At 50.0% G+C, this 21,220-nt stretch overlaps 8 protein-coding genes across 8 annotated transcripts; 3 read left to right on the top strand and 5 right to left on the bottom strand.

The window, feature by feature from the left end:
- Positions 1-490: 490 nt before the first annotated feature.
- On the top strand, positions 491-3,643 carry M431DRAFT_494245 (hypothetical protein; the record flags this gene model as incomplete). The annotated part of the gene is made up of 2 exons (XM_024917227.1): positions 491-3,172; positions 3,263-3,643. 2 exons carry the CDS (start codon positions 491-493, stop codon positions 3,641-3,643), a joined length of 3,063 nt encoding a protein of 1,020 aa, XP_024775484.1.
- A 1,338-nt stretch (positions 3,644-4,981) lies between these two features.
- M431DRAFT_507464 (hypothetical protein) lies at positions 4,982-6,065 on the top strand. The gene is made up of 2 exons (XM_024918970.1): positions 4,982-5,075; positions 5,370-6,065. The coding sequence occupies exons 1-2, from the start codon at positions 5,022-5,024 to the stop codon at positions 5,979-5,981; spliced, it is 666 nt and encodes a 221-aa protein (XP_024775483.1). The 5' UTR covers positions 4,982-5,021; the 3' UTR covers positions 5,982-6,065.
- On the bottom strand, positions 6,056-6,941 carry M431DRAFT_409316 (hypothetical protein). The gene is made up of 3 exons (XM_024914933.1): positions 6,667-6,941; positions 6,582-6,610; positions 6,056-6,536 (listed from the first exon to the last, which is right to left on the bottom strand). The coding sequence occupies exons 1-3, from the start codon at positions 6,757-6,759 to the stop codon at positions 6,203-6,205; spliced, it is 456 nt and encodes a 151-aa protein (XP_024775482.1). The 5' UTR covers positions 6,760-6,941; the 3' UTR covers positions 6,056-6,202.
- Positions 6,942-9,690: 2,749 nt separating this feature from the next.
- Positions 9,691-10,364, bottom strand: M431DRAFT_82824 (hypothetical protein; the record flags this gene model as incomplete). Its single annotated transcript, XM_024923223.1, has 2 exons — positions 9,691-10,014; positions 10,083-10,364. 2 exons carry the CDS (start codon positions 10,362-10,364, stop codon positions 9,691-9,693), a joined length of 606 nt encoding a protein of 201 aa, XP_024775481.1.
- A 2,204-nt stretch (positions 10,365-12,568) lies between these two features.
- M431DRAFT_494240 (hypothetical protein) lies at positions 12,569-13,504 on the bottom strand (the record flags this gene model as incomplete). The annotated part of the gene is made up of 2 exons (XM_024917226.1): positions 12,569-13,302; positions 13,357-13,504. 2 exons carry the CDS (start codon positions 13,502-13,504, stop codon positions 12,569-12,571), a joined length of 882 nt encoding a protein of 293 aa, XP_024775480.1.
- Positions 13,505-14,451: 947 nt separating this feature from the next.
- Positions 14,452-15,003, bottom strand: M431DRAFT_409268 (hypothetical protein). Its single transcript, XM_024914931.1, has one exon. It carries the CDS (start codon positions 14,772-14,774, stop codon positions 14,502-14,504), a length of 273 nt encoding a protein of 90 aa, XP_024775479.1. The 5' UTR covers positions 14,775-15,003; the 3' UTR covers positions 14,452-14,501.
- M431DRAFT_409267 (hypothetical protein) lies at positions 15,004-15,742 on the bottom strand. The gene is made up of 2 exons (XM_024914930.1): positions 15,205-15,742; positions 15,004-15,144 (listed from the first exon to the last, which is right to left on the bottom strand). Exon 1 carries the CDS (start codon positions 15,641-15,643, stop codon positions 15,293-15,295), a length of 351 nt encoding a protein of 116 aa, XP_024775478.1. The 5' UTR covers positions 15,644-15,742; the 3' UTR covers positions 15,004-15,144; positions 15,205-15,292.
- A 3,124-nt stretch (positions 15,743-18,866) lies between these two features.
- M431DRAFT_84296 (hypothetical protein) lies at positions 18,867-21,083 on the top strand (the record flags this gene model as incomplete). The annotated part of the gene is made up of 1 exon (XM_024923416.1): positions 18,867-21,083. One exon carries the CDS (start codon positions 18,867-18,869, stop codon positions 21,081-21,083), a length of 2,217 nt encoding a protein of 738 aa, XP_024775477.1.
- Positions 21,084-21,220: the final 137 nt, after the last annotated feature.

The raw sequence follows: 21,220 nt of genomic DNA, 5'->3' as shown, positions 1-21,220 counted from the left end.
CTACACCTCTTGAAAAGGCATCCTGCATTTGATAGGAGCTCTATTCTCTCTTTTTTTTTTCCCAAGCGTCGTTACGAGATAGTCTTCTTTCCCCTCGAGGATTGGAAGCGCATTGATCCTATTGTTACCCATCTGGTACGTCAAATTTACTGTCTTTCTCATAATCTTCACCTTTCGAAGGATGCAACATGCGATATAGAATCGTGCAGAAAGGAAGAATAAGGAATATAGAGTGGCCCAGCTTGCATCAAGTAGGCGGATAATGCTCCTCTGGTTTGGCCCACCACCCAAGCTACGGCATGATGATTGAGCCCAATCTTCACAATCACCTGCATCTTGGCTGCGCACTTGATATCTGACATTGCTGTAGTTCGACTTGGCACGCGATACCCATCAGAGGTAGTGGATGAATTAATGACACGATATCCAACACCTTCGGCATCATAAACTTTTTGCGAACCTTGCGCTGTTTGCGCCCAGTCCGATCAAGATGAACGTCTTCCGAAACAAGAAGAAGGGCAAGGAGGAGCCGGAGAGCGTCCGGCCATCTATGGAATCCGAGTCCTCCAGCCCCTTCCGCATGTTTAGCAAAAAGAAAGGCCAGAGCGATGATATCAAGCCCGATCTTGACATCAGCACCGCCCTGCCATCCACCGATGATTTCAGAACCAGCTTGCTCATGACAGGACTCTCAGCTCGATTTTCCATGCTACGCGAGCAGGATGATCCCACAACCAAGATGGGGAAGGCTAGTGATGACAGTGTGCTCTTCCCTCGGGGACAATCCAATTGGGGTCTTGGCGGAGGCCTACAGGACATCGCTGAGGTCGAGTCGATAAGATCGCCCTCCATCTCTCGCTTGGATGGTTTCAACATAGATGACGCTGCCGGAAGCGTCATGAACCGGGCCAAACCCGTTGATGGAAACAACCTATTTGGCGGCCGACAAAAAGTCTACAGGCTCCCGGCCAACGGCTCATCAGGAAAGGATGGTAACATGTCCAGCAGAACACTTCTCGAGGATGATGTGGGTCTGTCGGCCTTTCAGAAATGGCGGCTGGCAGAGAAGGAAAGACAGAATGCTGAAGGAGGCGAGTCCAATGAAACGGAATATCACGAGTCTCAATTAGAATTCCAATCAGAGCCTCAATCAGACTCTTACCTGGAGCCGCTGCAAGAGTCTCACTCGGAACTTCTATCAGAGTCCCGGTCTGAGACTAGCCGACGGCGAGAGACAAGCTCAACAGTTTCATCAGTTGCGGCTCGCTACTCCACCGCAACCTCAGTTACCTCCCAAGGCGCACCGTCCGTCAGGGATTCTCAGGTCACCTCGTCAGCTTCCACAGCTTCTGCGGAGCGTGTTCTTAGGACAAAGCGCCTGTATGAGCAAGGTCTTAACCGTGAACTTCACGACCAGCAGTCGTCGGCCGTGTCTAGAATGGACTATCTATCCAAGGGGCGCCCCTTTGCGTCTGCGACACCGGATGTATCAGCCTCACCAACTGCCAGCTTGTTTGGTGATCGCATGCTTGACCGTCGACCGATCCTGGCAAAGGCTAGTGCCCCCAACCTGCGGTCGTTCACACCCAGCTCTGCGTCGCCTTCTCCCAACGAGCCCAGCTCCAAGTTCCCAGTCTCTGCTACCAAGTCGAGCTTCGGAATTCCGCCCATCAGCCCCCCCATGAGCGAGCCTGAAGAACACCCCCTGCTTACAATTCAGCCCAACGATAGAGGCAAGGCCACGGCAATGGGCGTTTTTGAGAGACCCGCCGAGAAATATGACGACTCTACTTATGCCCAGCGACAACTACAGCTTCAGCAGGGACGAGAAACTCCCGTTAACAACCACCGCTCCATGGAGTCTAGCGCCTCCGTTTCGGACTCTAGGTCACAATCTTCTTCAGCGATGCAAAGGAAGCCACTGGAGAATGCCGAGCCCACTGCAGCCAAGACCGCTGCTTCCGAGGATCCATCATCCTTTTTTGATGATAGCGACACCTCTTCCGTCCTAAGCGGATTGTTGGCTTCTGGGAACCCCCCAAGACTCTCTGTCGAAAGGCCTAATGATGGTGATCATCCAGCCTTCAAGAACTCCGCCATCCCAGCTCCCCTTTCACTTGGCCCCAGAGTATCGGGCGGCCTTTCGCCCTCTCCCAGTCCTATGTCTGGGCCCCCTCAGGACTCTCCCACACTGCCAGGTAGCGGCTTGAGTGGTATGGTGCGGGCACATCTGCGTAGCGACAGCAATGCCTCTTCCATCTATGGCATGCCACCACAAGAATCAGAACAGAGTACAGTGCAGACGACGGTGCAAAACACGTCGCAGACCGGTTTAGGCTTGGATTATGACCGTAGCCCCGGTTCGGCGCGATCGCCTGGTAATGCCCGAGCAATGATGTCTCGGTCTCCTTCTCGCCACAGGACTTCAAACGACGATGCAGATAGGGAGGAGGAGGACGAATTTGCTCGTCATCTTGCGGATGGCGCTCGACGTGTCCGCGAGAAGCTCGGCTCCATGGTCGACCCCGAGATGGATAAGCCCTCTCCGACGGTAGTGCCATCCTTGGAGAGCCTCAAGGACGTCCCACCTCCGCGGTCGAATGCATTAGGCATCCTCAAGTCGAAATCCAGCCATACCTCGCTGTTTGATCGCCAACGCGACCAAAGCCAACCAAGGGCCATGAAGATGGTCATGTCATCCACCTCGGGTAGGAACATGTCACCCTCTGCATCTCGGAGAGGATCCGCCGAGAACATGGATGATTCGCGCAGAGGCCGCTCGACGCAAGCCCGAGAGCGGCCATCGGAGGATGGGGCCTCAACAGACAAGGAGGAGAGCGTCCACGTTGGTCTCAAGGCCTTTCGTCAAGCACGCCTCGAGCTCCAGAAGATGAAGGATCTAGAAACAACCCAACGACCGTCGGAACGGCCCCCCTTGGGTTCGCGAGTAGGGTCTCACGACGTCGGCGGCCCACCACCCGCCATGTTTAACAGGAAGGCGCGTGATGAGTCTCGGCATGGCAGTGGTTCTCGGGCAACCTCCCGAGCAGGATCGCGAGCTCCGTCGGAGCGAGAGAGAAGCGGATCAGAGGCAAGCAACGCTGGCCCACCTCCGCTTCGACCAATGCGGCTAAGAAACGGATCGAATGCGTACGATGATCAGTATATGCCCGTTAGTCCGCCTGGCAGTGCCAGGAGTGCTGGGGGCATGAGGCAAGGCCCCCCAAGTGCTCGACAGCGCCCTCCTTACGAGGCTGGGCAGCCATCCCCGATGGCCTCTCCCGTCGGCATGGGTACGAGATCCAGAACCGGCAGCCTGCTCGGAGCGACGGCCTCCACCCCGAACCTGTTGTCGAATGCACCTGCCCCTCCGCTGCCACCAATCAACCCCCGGCGCAAGAATGCCCTCGGCCGAGCCAGCGAGGACGACATGCAATCGCCGCGGGTCCCCGGAGGCTTCCCCGGTCCAGATGACTCGGACGATGACACGCTGGCATCGCGTCGACAAAAGTTGCGCAAGGCCACAAGCGAAGGCACCAGCTTGAGATCACGAAACAGCCCTTCCAGCAACGGCGTGAGACCACCCATGCCTCCTCAGGGAGCCATACCACCTAACAACAGATTTCCCGGCGGTCTCTTCTGAGGCCGTCATCACCTCTTTCTCTCCCATTCTTTTTGAAGCATGACTACCTTGCGTGTCATTGCTCATTTTCACTTACTAGTTGTGATGTCCCCATCTAGCCTGGCAAGGCAAACGAGTAAAGAACGACAAAGATACCTCCAACAATACATCGACATTGTAATACTATAACGGCTGCTCATTACCATACATGCGTGGGTGCTTTTGAGCTTATTTCTGATTCTCTTGACATTTTTTGTACTTTCTTACTATTTTCTTTCCCCCTTTCATCCTCTATGATGCTTGCTGATTGGGGGATGTAAATTCTTCGGAAACTTTTGTTTCTTTTCTTTTACTTGATTTTCCTTTTCCTCTGCAGAGAAGCGGTTTGGAGGTGGACAGTGTATCAGGCGGGACTTGAAATCATAATCATGGCGTCGGGATTTGCTCTTACGAAAAAGAGACTAGTCAAAGGAAATCAATTCACATGGAAAGGTATACGGGGTGGGGTTTTCGGGAGAGGAATATGAGGCGGATTGGTGCGGAGAAGTGGCACTAGATGTAGTACTATCTGCGTTGTACGCCGTACTTTAGGTGAATTGAAGACGAACTAAAATGATCAAAAGAGGTGTGCCTATTCTTCCTGTTTAGCCGTGTAGCCGCACATTGTGCTCGATGGTCTTTCATTGATGGCAATCGGAGTTATAGCAGCTGCTCGCCTGCTCTATTACTCCGAACTCTGGCAAGAGAGTCTGTCGTATGATCAATAAATCGGGGAAATACTCATTTCTGTAAGGCTATGTACATAGGGTTTGGAGTCCAAGAGGCAAAGAGGCGCCTCCAGCTCCTTTTGGAGCATCGGGCAACGCCTCACGACTCCCCGAGCTGAAGAGCCTGAAGCTAACGTTACGTCGGGGTCCATCGGCTGAGGCAGCACGATTTTAGTGCTTTTTCGGTGTGTGACTTGGTGGCTTTGGAATAAGGGCGGATTGTGTGTCTCTTTGTTAGGTTTTCTTATGCTTGTGCTTGTGCTCCTCTGTGTCCTTCTTACGTGGGGGAATAGTGAGGTGGACTAGCTCGAGTGGGAGTGGTTGTTCCATCTTTTTTGGGGTAGATTTTCCGAAGATATATTATTTTGCGAGGTGCAGCTCTTTTTCTCAAAGATTTTTTATCAACTACGAATATCTTTTGGGGATTCTTGATATCACAGCCTTTTGCGTTTCAAATCTTTTGTTCTTTTGTTGAGCAACCCTTGGTGTGTTTTCCTTTTCTTGTTCCCATATGCTCTTGGTCAATTGAGCATAATTGCCTATCTAGAGGCGGAGGCGGGGTTCGAGATAACTTGCTAAGCCTCGTTCTAGGTCCTGTTCCAAGACAACTTGGAGAAATAAGAAAACCAGCCATGGCGTTTATTCGGCCGTATAAGCCCTCTGACTTTGAGGGTATGTCGCATATTGTGAGTCCAAAAAACCTTCTTTTTCTTGCCGTGCCGTGTTCGTGAGAAGATACCCTTATTACCCCAATACCCCACAAACTTCTTCACCCAATGTCACTTGCTCACGCCGAAATCTCACGGTGACGGCAAGCTTCCGCCATGGCAAAATCTCACCCATGAGCCGCCTTCAACCATCCTATTCCTTCGCCCATCTCTCATATGCTTAAGTTTTTTTTTTTATCCCCTCGTGATCAATAAGAAATTTGTTGTCTCTGTTTCTCACACTCTTCGCCTCTTTTCTCCCCCACCTCACAGTGCCGCGAAACGCTCAATCCCGCTCTCCGTCCCTCCGTGCCAGGCCGTCGCCTCGCCCCCTATTGCTGGACTCACCAGTACACGCACCTCTCGCCGACGACATGCTTTGTGCTTGATGACGGCAACGGTCGGCCCGTGGGTTACTGCGTCGGGTGTCCCGACATTCCCGCCTTTGTGGCCGCCTACGACTCGTATACGAAGGAGGTGCTGGACGTCTCGCCCGAGGTGACGCGCCCCGACGACCTGGAGCTCAAGGAGCCGCTGTTCTTCGAGGACGGGAGCATCAATGAGGTGTTTTTGTCGCGGTTGGCGTATAACCCGCAGTTGTTGCTGATTGATGGTAACGCCGATCTGTTGGAGGAGTATAAGGCGACGATGCACATTGATTTGCTGGATGAGTTCCAGGGCAAGGGCTGGGGGAAGCAGCTCATTAGCAGTTTCGTGGAGAGCATCAGGAACGTTCCGCAGAAGGACGGCAGTGTGAGTAAGGGTATCTGGATCGGCGTGGCGGGGGATAATGGTAAAGTGCTGCCTTTCTACGAGAAGCAGGGCTTCAAGCTCAAGCAGCGGCCTGTGGAGGGCAAGACCTTTTTCCTCGTTAGGGACTTTTGAGGGCGAACGTAAGGACATTTGTAGACATAGATGAAGAAGGGGGTACGATTGACGTATACTGACGAGTAACGATTTCAAATTGAATGTTTTTTTGTATTGATTTTTTGACTGTTTTCTTTTTAAATAATCTCCTTAAGCTATTCAATCTGTCCCAGTAAATCGATCAAGTAAACCTGACATATAAGGAGCATCGGGCATTTTTCCGTACGTCGAATGTCTGCTCAATTTTTGCTTTCCAGCGGGGGAGAGATAAAGAAAAATGACGTTGGTGGTGTGAACTTTTCTCCAACAAGTCGTGTACATGGTGGTGGAGATGGAGATAAGAAAACGTCAATCTGCCGCCCATGATAATAGTACAAGGTTCCCGCGAACAACCATTCCGTAGCCCATGAATTCCCAATAACCCAAGGAGAAGACGCAAAAAAAGTGGTGAAGAAGAAGTAGAATCGAAGAAGAGAAAGTCCAAAAAATGCGTTCGTCGAAATAAAATAGTTAATCAAGGGTATCGCACAGGAGCTCTGCTCCAAGACATAAAGAAGCTGAATCGTTTTCGTCGTGTACAATAAAACTGCCGATGCTCAACGCCAACCGGACAAATATTTCATAACGTGTAGTGTATTGGTGGAGTGCTGGCGAGGGCGTTAGTCGGAGTATTCGGGATGATGAAGACGATGTCGAGACCAACCTTTTGTAAAGCAATTAGCACATGGGGCAGTGGGAGCACTGCTTGTGGCCGCATCCAGTGCAGGTCGTGCTGATGACAATCATGCCACCGCATTGGCAACAGTACTCGTAGGCGGGCATGTTTGCTGAAGTGGGAGTTGTTTGAAGTTTGAAGTGAAGGAGCTGATGGCGAGATATCTGCCTTGTTGGAATATGTTGTGATGTTCTGAAGAGAGTGTAGAGTGTAGAGTGCGTAGAGAAGAAGTAGGAGCAAAAGAGTGAGGAAGGGATGGAGAGGAGGAGGAGGAACAACTTATTATAGTTCAAACAAGGTGTCTGAGATGGGTGGGCTGGCTAAAAACTGTAACGGCAAAATGGGAAGCATGTTCAATCCAAGGTTACGGCTTTTACATCAAGGTATTAGTCCTAGCACGACTAAGACATGGTTAGTCCGGGACGGGGCACAATGAGACCTGTCCATGGCTTGCCGCCTGAAACATAGTACAAGCATAACACGGATACAGGTTCTCTGCAGAAAAAGCCTTGGCCAGGCAGCGGCAGCCTCCGATGTTAAGCTGTTGGCCGTGGCTCACGGAACAGGTGGGACACTAATATCGAGGAGGAGGAGAACAGCCGCTGAGGAAGATGGATGGATGGACCGCCCATCGGAGAGATTGATTGGCGAGACCGGCAGATTGACTTGAGACGGCACCGCAGCACTGAGACAAAAACTTATCGGGTTCTGATGACGCATTTCCATCTGTCATGAGCCGCATCAGGCAATTGGAGAGCTGCCATAGGTGGGATTGGGGATGTTGCTAGCTGGAGTGGCGCGACACCAGCAGGGATGGCGATCTGCTCTAGGGCATGGGGTGCATGATGATTGGGCCGCGGGGCCATCGGGCGAGGCCATCTCGCAGCAGAAGACCCAAGACCCCTAGATGAATGTTTTTGGTAATTCGATTTGATGTTTTTTGATGTCGATTCTTCTTTTGCCATGTGATGTGTGTACTACTTTATGGTAGAAGGAGGTTTGAAAATACCTAATATTGACATTGAAAATCAAGTCACAGCTTTGGTAGTACTCAAGTACTTCGTACATCCCCCGGAGTGCCGCCGAACGGGCAAAACTCTGCTATTTTTCGCCTTCAAGCTCCCGACTCTTCCCGACATTGCACATAACAAATCGTCAGAGCGTGGGATGCTTTCTCTCCTCCTTAAAATCTTGTGCATCGCATGACTCCTCAAAACTCGGCGACAATGAGGCCATCAGCAGGCAGGCAGGCAATCCCCCACGCCCAAGCGGCCAGAACATGGCTGAATAGTCAGAGTTTAGGGTTTCCTCAGGCCTGCTAGCGGACGAGGAGACGTGCGGGGAAGCTCAAGCACAGACAAAGGTGGCGGCAGGGATAATTGCTATGGATGGACGGCTTTAATGGTGATGAGCGGCTGCCAAGGCATGCTGCATACTGCATATTGCCTGGGGCTAATGGATATTACTTTGGTCTCCGACGTGCGCTACGGGGACTGCCTGCAGTTCGATGCAGGCAGGTAATATTTCCTGCCGTTCAGTCCCATGTGCGGTATGTGCCGTCGAATCCAGCCCAGCCCAAGTCGAGTCATATCGAATCCTTTTCCGTCTCAGCCGGGCTGCCTTTCTCACGCACCCCAGGTGGCGATGGGTCGTCATTCCGTACGAGCAAGTTGGGTCTCAATCCAGCTCTCAAGAGCAGAGGAAGTACAGTACATAACGCAATACGTACGAAAAGGGCCCAACAAAAAAGAATGAAACACAAATGTCAAGCAAGATGGAAGGGATCGACGACCCGGCGGAAGCCATGACGGATGCTCGTAAACCAAGGCAAAAAATCTCTGGGCGTCTTGTCACGAGCTAAGGGGCTGTGGTTGTGGCAAACCCTGTCGATGCCTGCAACCTGAACGCGGCCTCAGCCAACCCGCCCGCCAGGTTCAGTCGTGGTGGTCTGTCGCCGTCGAAATTATTCGGAACACCAACTTGCCATCGTGTGAGTGCCAGGGGGTGCCGTAGCGCGTCCATTCTCGGCCATGGAAACTCCAAGTTCAGCGGGGCAATCCGGGGAAGCGATCCTGGTCTCCCAATCTACGTCACTGCAGCCGCCGAAATAGCGTTCTTGATTTGATGTTTCCCAAGTGCCAGATCGCCGCGCAGCTTGTGCCTCCTGAGTGGCAAATCACGAGTTCCCGTACGCGGCAAGTACCATTTGCAGCAAAGCCGCAAGCCGGGTACTTGGATAATACAAGGCGATATTGCAAGGCCTCGCGATGGAGCTCTCAACTACGGCTGATTGACATGATTGACATGGTAAGCCCCTGGTCACAAGCACAAGCTATTCTTGGCTTCGATGGTGGCGGATTGATTCCCACAATGCTGCTGCAAGAGTAAGTGTAAGTGGGCTGCTGCCGTAGAGTATGCTGCATCTCAGGCCCAACCGATTGTCCCGCATGTGCTTCGATGTCCAAGTTTATCACATATCACTCGAAGCCCCTCTGTCAGAGGCTGTAAGATGTCTTGATTGGGACATTGGCCCTGTGGTCTTTGCCGTCGCCGTCGAGTCAGCAGTGCTAAGCGACATCTTTCGAACGCAGATGCAAAACCGCCGCTTGAATGATTCGCCGACTTCAGTCCTTTCATCCCACGCGGGCTGCGCGCGCTCAAATGTGACCTTCAGACCCCTCTTGATGCCTGTTGATGCCTCGGCCGGGGGGACAACTTCTAATACGAGCCTAAAGCTCATGAAGGAGGTGTCGTGCCGCTCACATTCGGAGTTAAACCGGGAAGAAGGACGCTCGATCTGATTCTTCCTGTCGAATATCATTGGGTCATGCATGAACCGGTGCTAGCCCTACGAACCAACCCGTAATGTGCTCTCTAATCCCCATTAAAGCCTGCACTTCGAAATAGCCGTGTAGACACAAGCGCATCTGGTGAGCAAATGTTGGAAGAATAAGGTGTAATTACATTAATTCGTACCATCATGATAGCGAGCCCTCTCCATCCGCGCCCTTCTCAAGGATTTATATACGTCGATGGCATCACTGTCGCACCCGTAAACGTCACCTTGTTTAACTTGCCCACGTCCACCCCATGCAGTATTCGCACATTCACTGGATGAGACTCCTTGTTTCTCTCATAGACTTGACGGGAATGCCTACTCAGCGCTCGTACCTCGTCGAGAGAGAGTTGGTTTCGGAGGTTTGTCATGTTGATACCGCAGGTGCGGCAGAATGTTTTGCTCGTCAACCCATCGGCGAATGTATAACGACCAATGGCATCCTCGGACCCTGAGAGGACTACGTTTTCGGGCCTAGGGAAGAGCCAGATATATCCGTTCTAGAGTTTCAGTTCAAAATAATGAGCGGATAGATACTCAAGCTTGCGCATTGAAGGACATAACTAACCCGAGAGCAGATGCTACAGTTGCATACAACTACCACCCCTTCGTTAAATTCATCCAAGGGCTTGCATGAGAGAGCCACAGTAACTGCACCGCAATGACAGCTTCCAGTGTATAGCTGGCCGCCTTCGACATTTGGCGGGATATCTCCTTTGTGCTCTGGAGGCAAATACTCTGCTCCGATCTTGGAGTTGAAGATGCTGTTTATTGTTACTTTTTGCTCTTCGCCTAGTTGTCCTTGTCGGCATAACTTACTTTCTTCGTTCCAACGGATCCAAGTCGACATTCTGCAGGGCTCGTGTCTGTCCGTTCTTGTGAGCAATAAGATGATATGAATTAGATACTTGCCATAACTTACATTCAGCAACAATTTCAAGCGTGGAGGGCCATTAGGCATCCTCGAAAGCAAACTTGTTGCGCATTCAGGACAAAACTATAAAGGAGTTAGCAACCCTCTGATGTCTATCGTCCATTCCCAGCCTCGCATACCTTGTGAATCTTATTTCCCGCTCCAAACGTGTAAGACTTGAGTTTCTCCTCGGTTCCCTTCACGACCCTGAAGTTACTCTCTTCGTCTGTCAAAACGTATAGGTTTCCCGTACGGCTGCAGAAGCTGCAATCGCATTCCACGACGCTTCTTAGCTCGGGGAGGTCGACTTCGTAGACAAAGTTGCCGCAGTGGCAGTTTCCTCGATATGTGCGCCGGATTAGTTGGTCTTGGGTCACCGTCATGGTGAATGCAAGGGTATAAAGTAAGATAACGCCGGCTATGCTGAAGATGAGGAATGCGCACCAGACTCTTTGCTATGAGTGTCGTATGAATTGATCAGAAATGCCTTCTCCTTAGAAAAATTGAGGCTTAACCTTTCCCCTTAATGCGTGCAGGAAAAGAGCTTTGTCTCAAATCGGAGCTGCGTGGTGTTTCTTTTCCGACCTGTTAAGTCTCTTGTAGTTGTCACAAGCAAAGGCCCCTGTCTCAAGACCTTTGGCCAAAAACAGTGACTTGCTCTCTTAAGCCACTTCCCCAACAAAGGATGGCTTGATATGCCAAATTAGTGTCAGATTTCGTGAGCTGCCAGACTGTTTCCTCCTGACTAAAATGGGCCAAGGTAAAGAGAAACGTTGAGCGCGCCAAAAATGGTAGCCGGTGATCCTAACTGTGTCGAAGTGGAGAATTATCCCGGCCAAGGTTCAAGTTGGTAGTATTGCGAAATATGTTCTCTTTGGAGAGCGACGACCCGAAAGGCGAGGGTGATGTCGGCGTTGGTGCGCTGAAGAGCTTATCAGAGGACTGATATGATATATAAGCAAGAGATTTATATCATCGTGATGACTCTGACCGCCTAGAATAGGTGAGCTGCGGTGTGAATATGCACGATTGTACATAAGACCGAGGTTTCGTTTTGCTTCCACGGATCCTACATGCGCCTACGTTCTGTTGATTGCACTAGACCGGAACAACACCACGTTGGTGATGAGATAAGGGAAAAGTAGCTGGTTGGTATTTATCATCTAATGAGCTCAGCAGCCGAAAGAGGGAATTTCTTCAGGGGCGGATGGATTTGTTGGCAACGAGGAGGATTGCGGCGGTCCACTTTTGTTCACTAATCATGATTGTCAGGGTGCGACTTTGTTGAGGTAGAATTTGGGTACTTTGGGGAGAAAAAGGAAGAGAAAGGTGTTGGAAGAGTCCTGATTCAGAGTGAATTAAGCTGGTAATGTGGTTGAGATGTTGGTGCTTATCATATACCCGTTTTAGGGGTGGAGGTTTTTTGTTGGAATAGTGATGATTTGCTTCCCTTTCTTGTCCATTCTAATGTCACGGGAATTAGACGATCTGCACACGCATATGCAATTTACAGGTTCCGCCAATTGTGACCTAATAGTCATGAGCTCTTCTGGTTCTCGCTTTATCTCCTACGGCTCTTCCAGTGATAACCATTACTGTTTTCGCTCATCAAGCCAGCGATTCTAGGCTAGTGTTGTATCATCAATCTATGTTGGAAAGGAACAAGCGGAGATGCTCATATGTGTTTTAGCTGAAGCTAGACAGCATTTGCATGTATCCGTCTTTTACGATAGGGTATGCAGTCAAGGTATTATAAGAGAGCAAAATTGAGGGCTTGCTCAGTGAAGAACAATACGTAATAATCATGTGGGCCAGATTGCATGTGTGTGATATCTCTGTGCCGATAGAGTTACAACGAGAATGATATCAGCAAGACAATTTTTCATAAGTGTCAGCACTGGCAATTGACTCTCTTTCAGAAATGAATGTCTGTTGCAAGAGTGGATTTTTTTTTCTTTTCTTTAATGGGTCGGATCTCGCAGAGGCAAAAGTATACTGAAATAGAGGAGGAAACATGTAAGAAACTTGGAGCAATGAACTTGGTGTCCTCAGCATAATCCGTGTACTGCCTAAAGCTATGGCCCAACAGTCAAGGCTCCTGTCAATCCGCCATTCCTACTTATTTATCTACTTATACGTAATTAAATTGCCTCATCATCCTGATCCCAGTCTTCCCAAACTTGTACTGCATATTCGCGCAACCAAGCGACAGAGAAAACAACATCACCCTCTCCCTGGCGTGGATCTCGTTGGAACAATAACCTAAAACTCAATACCAAGTCGTCGCTATCGACTTGATAAACTGGCGGATTTGCCCCATTTTCGTTAATTGTAATTACCTGTTGACAGCCAGGTACTATTTCACTCCCCCAACGGGTTGCGGGTCCTGGACGACGCTCTCCTCGCTGTCTTTCTTCCCATCTCTCTATGATGATCCTGCGTTCAGTTGGTATAAGCTTTGACAAGATCACAATCTTGACCTCGTGTTCCGACATTTCGAAGTATCTTCTTGCCTTCACTCGCATTTCTGGTAAAGTCTGAGAGTATCCACCCTCAAATATAATGGTTGGAAATCGATATATGCGACCATCTGCTCTCGGGCTGGCAGACGCATCTGGCTGCTGTCCTCCGCCTCCGCCTCCAGAGGAACGCCGTGAATAAATAGTTGTAGTGCCCCTGTACTTCCAGTTGTTCGCTAGGCCCATCAAAGTGACTGCGCTCACGAGTCCTATAGACAGTATCCCATACACGGCTTCGTGTTCGAGAGTAGGAATTGTGATTATCAAACACTGAGAGTCTTCAGTGTACATGGAGAGGTGGATTTTGTTTGTCTCGTATCCTTCGTCCAGCGCCTTGTAGACCGTGGGAGATACATCTAGAAGAGAGTCAGAAAGAAAGGCAATAGATGACATGGTAGGGTCGAACATACTGGTGACGCGCAGTGCATCTCCTGGTGCGGCATCGATTGCTCTGATGAGATCTTCAAGATTGGTAAATTGAATTGTTGGCATCGAGTCGGTTACTAGAGCTGCTCGATCTGCTGGGCGTAGTACACCCCTGGTACTCTTGAGAGACATTGATGCCGGCGCTGCGGGAGTCAGAGTTTCTCTTTGAGTCGACCCCATCTTGGAGGCGTTGTTTGTGAGAGGGCGAGGGGGGATGCTTGCTTGTGCAAAAGAAGCAGAAAAGAAATGGAGGAGAGAGTAGGGGGAAGTCTCACAATTTATAGAACACTCCTTTCCGTTTGCTCCCACGTGATGGCTGTGATTCACGGTGCGTCATATGGTTCTGGGTTCAGTGATTCACTCAAGGTCTCCGTCAATGAATTGATGTGTGATTGATGAAAGGCTGACAAGGTTAGCAATTCTTGTGTACAATCCCGATGATATACAAATAGAGACGATTTTCTTCATTCGGCTTACATACGGCTAATAATTCGTAAATCTCATTATAAGAGAAGCCGCCAATGTTTCATAGAGGAGAAGGGCACTTTATGCATTAGTGTTTTTTGTAGCAAGCTTTATACGCGTCATTTAGTCCAGAGTACCAAGTAATTATTGCACAGTGTTAATGTATGTCTAGCTTATCTACAGTGATGGTACAGTAGTTGGTGTTTGCCAGAATAAAGTTTTCAAGACGGTCACAAATAGTATGCAGTATAGAACAGGCAGGGGCTTATGTCTGTTCTTCATCTGCATGTTTTTGATAGTGGATAAACTATTAGTACGCCTTAAAATAATAGATGTGATGAGCATCGACTCTTATAGCCCGAAGCTTCTCATGAATCTCGCTCCGGTCGCCAAGTATACGAAATTACTAGTGTCCTTGTTGTAATGGATAAACTTTATGATGTAACCACATGACGTGTCGAGACAGTCTGTGAAGATAAATACATAAGGTGCTTCTCCAAAGTGTGACCTTGAATACTTTTACAGGAAATTATCCGTTTATGAGACAAATTCTAATAGTATTACTCCCGTCTATGATCCAGGCAGGTCCAGCCATAGGTCTAGTCACTATCAACTCTTTGTTAATCGGATTATCATTCGTAACATGATATTGCATTTGTTGATTTCAATTGAATGTTGAAGCGTGACTCTTAGTGGCAACAGATAAAATGCTACAGATACTCTCTCTCGAATTTTTAACCTTGAGGCAGTGCCACACAACAGCATGCTTTTGCCCGAGTCTGTTCAGCCGGCCATGGATCTGGAGGTTTGTCCTCGGGTTGAAGTGCTGACTGACAATGACACCAAACATTGGGGCTTGCAGTTCCCTCAGTTTCCTTTGATCGCTACCGTGAAGTCGCTGTCCCCCCTCTTGAAGAGTCACCATCGCCTGCGTCATCAGTCATAGACGATGACTTCGAGGAAAACTCTCCGTCTCCGCCAGCTATACCGGCCCCGGATACAAGCTCCCGCAGACGTACTTGGGATGAAGCTTTCGGTCACGAAGTTCCCGAATTGAACACCGCATTGAATAACAACCGGAATGCTCTGGCGCAGACCGTCGCCCCCCAGGGGTTGATACGAAATCTATATCTTCACGTGGTAGTTGTGTTTATGTTTTCGAGGCATTGATGTAACATCTCCGGTAGCTGCCTCATCTATGGGGCCTTGAATTGGATGTCGAGCGCGGATATGAGAAGGTAGTATTTGGTAAAAGCACATTTCAGCCTTCATTCAGCAGCATGTGGCGGTATCCACGGGTCAATCCTCTGGGTGTTCAGTCAGTAAATGGGCTTGGACCATGAGCAGTGGAAGTGTCGTGGACTTACCCAATTTGCTGTATCCAGATGGACAATCGAAGACACATGGTCATGAGATTCCAATATACGTTCTGACCGTAGTCACGCTCCTTTTTCTCTAGTATGAGGCAGATTGCATTATGGAGATGCAGGAGGAGGCGGCACCCGACCGACCGGCGTAGTATATATCCACGGGTATCCGAAATGCCTGCGCGGCGCATGTCTTCTGGCTAACGTCCGTTGAGGATATAATGAAGACCAACCTGCTCTGGCCTGCGGCTCGGGTGCCGTTCGAGTCAGCTTTAAACCTGACGTCCTTTTTGTCCCGTAGCTGTCTGACAGCTGCGGTGAAGTTTGGATTCTGTATCGCCTCTTTCTCAAGGGCAGCCGGCATCCTGTTGGGGTTCGCGATGACACCAACCATTAGATTCGCGGGGGGGTATGAGTCGAAGTCGGCGAGGGCATCCATGCCCGGTATGGCATCTTGTGGGCTCCGATGTAGGAGTTGGGTATCGAAAGGGGAGAGCGCAGCTCTATAGCCGTATGCAATATGGTATAGCTCATCCAGTGATTGATAGATTTGTTTTCCCCAATAGTCTTGTACGTGTTGTCAAGACCTAAGGTATCTGTCATAGCGTAGACGATGCATACATGCAATATTGAACAGAATGCATTGCCTCAATAGGTCCCTTGACGATCGCAGTCGACTGAGGCTTCTTCGCGGCTTAACTTTTACCCTTTGCCTGAGATTGGTTGGCAGTAGGTCCCTTGACGATGGGTGCTTTCTGCTGAGGTCCGTTGCCTTTCTCGACGCGCTGTGTAGATGGGCCGGCGATCGACGACGATGGTCCCGCGATAGATTCATCCTTGACCGCTGGTTTCTTCTGCTCATCGATGTAGTCGCGGTAGGCCGAGGTGATCTCCTTTATGTATGCTTTGTATGCGTCTTGCGTAGCCGTTTCCTTTTGATCCTTCCGATCGGCCTTCATCTTCTTAACTCCCTCGGGGAGTTCGCCATATTTGATGGAGGCAAAGGCGATCCGATGAACGTCATCCAACGGAGCAACATCCTCAAACAGGCAGAGGTCGGCAACAGTGCTCTTAGTCGGCCAGATTCTCCCAGCCGCCAAGATGGGATTGGCTCTTCGGGTTCCGCACCTAAAGAAGAAAGAATGGCTCGAGTAGGATCATAACTGGTGGTATGGAAAGAAGTTTTGCCAGGTGCCTGTCTCATTCGTGGACATGACGGTGACAGAGTGTCTCGTGTATTCTGTGGTATGGAACGGTTGTAAGAGTTCCTGTGCTTGGTCGTTAGCATTTGTTTGATGGATCCGGAAACATGGTGTGGCAGTGATGATGGCATCTCGGCTCTTGAGATAGTCGTGGAGGCTATGGAGGGATCGCGTGTCTTTACCTTTGATGATGTTTGTCTTGCCAACAAGTATGATGAGAACCCGTGCTCGGGTTGTCAATAGTGCGAGGCGTTCATCTTCCACTAGGATTGCAGTCTGGTTTGCCGGTTCGTACAAGATCGCAGATGACGATTTCCGCTTGGTGGCTAGGAGATCGTCTATCTTGCGGTGAAGTGTAGCGGACATAGCCTTGATGTGAAAAAATTCGACTGTGTTTTGGATGGAGCTTTCGACTGAGGCTGTGTATTTTGCATCCTTGTTTCCGAGACTTGACATTCTTTTTTGCCATCTAGAGTACCAAAGTGGTCAGCTTGAGACTACTGAAGAAATCGGAAACGAAGACACAGCTTACCATCAGCATTACTACATGCCTGTCCTTCATATACGCAATTCGCACAACGTCCATATTGTAAGCCTTTGGTGTGAATGCAGCCTACGAATGGACCAAGCCCTTGCTCGCAACAACCACATGAGCCATGATTGAACGCCTCGCTGTTAGATGGCCGCAGCAATCTTGCTTCTGAGATCATGGATCTTCACACTTGTTGGATAGTCATCTGACCTAAAAGACAAGTTGCGTCGAATCATGCGTCATATATTCGAAAGATTATCGAGTCAGATTATGGCAGTCGTATTGGCGTCTGCATGTATAATGATACCGCATGCTGAGTAGTGGTCAAGATAGTAAACGATGAAAAACACCCATGTATATTGTGTTTTGTGTGCTTGTGTCAGTAAGAAGAAGAGCACCAATTCTGTGAGTGAGATGAAGACTGAAGAGAAGATAGTGAGGGCATCGACAGTTTATATAGATGGATGCTTACATGTGTATTTGGTAGACTTCAGTGTTGTTCATGGTGTTTTCAAGGCAGACCAAGAACGCGTAATTGGAAAGTCGGTCAACGGGCAACTGCCTCTGAGTTGTCAATTCACGACGCCGTATTTCCCTTTTTTCTGTCTAAGATAGTTGTGTTAATTGGAGTTTTGTATATTTTCTCAATGCATGCTGCCGCGAGATGAGTTATCACAGGATGAGTTGCCGCACCCAGTCCATCCATCTTCATACGCTTACATGCTGGTAGCCTATCTCGATAAACCGTAGCAGTCTCACTCATTCCGTCCATCTCAATCTCCTGTATTAGTCTACACCAATTCCATAGATCTCCATCTATACATTCACCTCTGCCTCCATGTCCATTTCCATCTCTGTCCATTGCCGTATGTCGCTACCAACAGTCAGGTTGACAACACATAGCCGGCAACACCAACGCCCTGCGCAACTAACCGTCATCTGCCGGCATGTGGAGCAATGAGACCTTGACCGCTTGAGTCAATGCACCGGCAATGGCTGTCAAGCAAAACCTTAATCGACACAAACTGAGTCCATCGCGGTGAGTGCACATGCATTGATGCATTGACGGCTTCTTAGCCCAGGCATCAGCGTTAAATCCCCCTGTATGCTCCATAGTGCTGTAACGAATCTTCCCAGGCACTGCATACGGGGCCTCTAGCGGGCAAGCGTGGCTGCAGCTTAGGCCATTTCCCCCCTAGTTGTTAGTGGCTGTGTATAAGGCATCTTCACTAGGCAGAACACATGGATGCCCACTTCAACTCTAAACCTCCCAACCATTGACATCAGCACTGGCAAATGCTCGTATCTTTTGTGTCAAGGCGTGACTCAGCCTCAGCCATTGGACTGATTGCTCTTATGCAAACGGAACGTCAGCCGAGAGCCTTTACCGCAGATTGACCCTTGTCGGCATTACTGTTTCGTCTTTTCCGGTGTCCCTTTCTGGCAAATTGTTCCATCTCTCTGGGGACCTGCTTGTTATGGCATATCCTCTCGAGTGTTGAGGCTGAGAACGAACTCACGATGAGCAATGCCTTGACGATACAGCCCAAACTCTACCAATCCCAGACGGGCGAAAGAATCCGACGGCAAGTGAATAATAGACCGATTTTAGCGCCAGCATGCGATGCAGGCATGCCGAAGTGGAGGTTCTCCAGCCCAAAGGCTTGTGCGGCTGAGGCCAGCCAAGTTCTACTAACCCCAAGATGAGATGGCTTTGAACAGTCATTGCATCTCTCTCTCCAGTATAAGTACAAAGGATGGATTGTTCAGTTGAACATCATTGGAAGGGCGCCATCGGCTGTCTCATTGGTTGAGTCTCTGCAGCGTTTCCGCTCGTCTTACCTCCCCTCCCCTCGGATGGTGTCATCTATTTACCTCAACTTCAACCAAGATTCAACGGATAGAGACCTCTGAAGAGCCTCGCAGCCATGACCAATCTCAACAAACAGAATCCGGATGCTGGCGTTCCGGTTGTTCACGCCCAGCATGAGCAGCTCCCCATCCGTGAGGAGAAGCCCAACCAAGGGCCAGCGGATCCGCCTCCTTATGACACTCACAACGGCCCTGTTGACCTTCAACTCCATCATATTGCTTCCAAAGATGCTCTCTTTGTCAAGATACAGCCTCCTAAAGAACCCTCAAAGCCTATTAGCCATGTAGCTTGCGACGTCGTCCTGGTGATTGACGTATCTGGGAGCATGTGCTCAGCTGCTCCTGTGCCCGGCGAAGGCGCAGAAGAAACGGGCCTTTCCGTCTTGGATTTGACCAAGCACGCTGCATTCACCATCATCGAAACAATGGATGAGAGAGATCGTCTTGGCATTGTGACGTTTGAGACTGAATCCAAGGTGGTGCAGTGGCTTGAGCCCATGACAGACGGCAACAAAGAGGAGGCTCGCAAAAGAGTCAAGGCCCTGAAACCAATGGGCTCAACCAATCTTTGGCACGGTATGCTAGATGCAATTAAGCTCTTCAACAAGGAGCAAGATAGCCACCGTGTACCAGCCATGATGGTCTTGACAGACGGAGAACCAAACCACATGTGCCCTTCGAAGGGCTACATCCCGAAGCTGAGATCCATGCCTCCTTTGCCCGCCACCATTCACACGTTTGGCTTCGGATACAGCCTTAGATCCGGGCTACTCAAGTCCATTGCCGAATTCAGCGGCGGCAACTATGCTTTCATTCCCGATGCAGGCATGATCGGAACAGTCTTTGTCCACGCCATTGCCAACTTGCAATCCACTTTTGCAACAAAGGCCTCGTTGAAGCTGAAATATGCGGCCACACTTGAGATTGAGGAGACAGTTGCTGATACTGTTGATAAGCATGCTCCAGTTGACGCAGGCAATGGGCAGAAGGAGTTGACGATCTCCTTGGGAAACATCCAGTACGGACAGTCACGAGACCTTTGGCTCCGCTTCAAGGGTGCCTCACAGGAAAAGCAGGCCTTAGTCGAAGCCACTCTCACGTACGAGGAGACTGAGAAGCCATCGCCAGGACTGGCTTCAGCACGCCTCGGTGACGATGCACGTGGTGTGGTGACCCTCTCCGGTGATGAAGTGGTCTTCCATGAATCACGAGCACTCGTCTGCAAATTCATCTCGTCCCTGTTTCCACTCGCATCGGACGGAGAATACAGAGCACTGACAGCAGTAAACGAACAAAACGAACATCGTCAACAGCTAGCAAAGCTCATCGAGTCTCTGCCCGGCCGCGAACTTACCGACGATCTGAACAAGGCGTTGATGGATGATCTCAAAGGCGCAGAGCCCAGGGGCCAGATCAGCATTGCCCTATCGACGCCGGAATACTTTGTCAAATGGGGCCGGCACTTCCTGCCGTCGTATGTCAACGCCCTTAGTCGCCAGATCTGCAACTCGTTCAAGGATGCGACACCGCTTCAATTCGGCTCTCAGAGCCCGCTCTTTATTGCTTGTCGTGATCGTTTGGACGATGCCTTTGACAACATTCCGGCCCCTGAGCCATCCAGGGTCATTTTGCGCAACAGAGGCAGAGTCAATAGCAGCGGCACCACCTCTCACGCTTCTCATTCGACCATGGCTAGGTACCGGAACTCTTCCGGTGTGTGCTTCGCGGGCTCGACCACCGTGGAACTGGCTTCGGGCAAGATGACAGAAATCAGAAAGCTCAAGAGCGGGATCCGGGTGCGCACGCCTCTCGGGCAGAGAAAGGTGGCCATGGTCCTCAGGACAAAGGTATCAAGCGAGTTTCTCTACCGGATCGGCTCGCTACTCGTCACGCCGTGGCACCCTCTGTCCATGGACGGCAAGAACTGGGACTTTCCGGCCAACATGTCGGACATTCCGGTGCTTTACACTGGCTTCATCTACTCTGTCTTGCTGCAGCCCGACAGGAGGTCAGATGCTCATGCCATTCGTGTTGCCGATACCTGGGGCGTTACACTGGGACACGGCATGCTAAGGGGAGCAGCTGATGTTCGAGCGCACGAGTTCTTTGGTGACTATATGAGAGTGAGAACTAGTCTGATGAAGCTTGAGGACGCTGGTAGGAAAGGCGTCGTCAAAGGAGGAGGTATTGAACGAGATCCGATGACAGGACTTGTGAGAGGATTTCGACGCATGTCAGAAAATGCACCCATTGGGAAGATAGTACAAGTTTGATGAAATAAGGGGAGCAAAGAATTACATCTACGTAGTGAAAAGGGGGCAAGTCTGGAAACTCATCCACGCAATATCTAGTTTATGATGAATATCAATATCAATATCAATTCAAAAAGCCAATTCTTTCATTCAATATA

This window comes from Trichoderma harzianum (genome assembly GCF_003025095.1).
Source record: "Trichoderma harzianum CBS 226.95 unplaced genomic scaffold M431scaffold_5, whole genome shotgun sequence".
NCBI lineage: Eukaryota > Fungi > Ascomycota > Sordariomycetes > Hypocreales > Hypocreaceae > Trichoderma > Trichoderma harzianum.
Note: the sequence above shows the minus strand (reverse complement) of the source record. Positions and strands in the feature narration are given on the sequence as shown.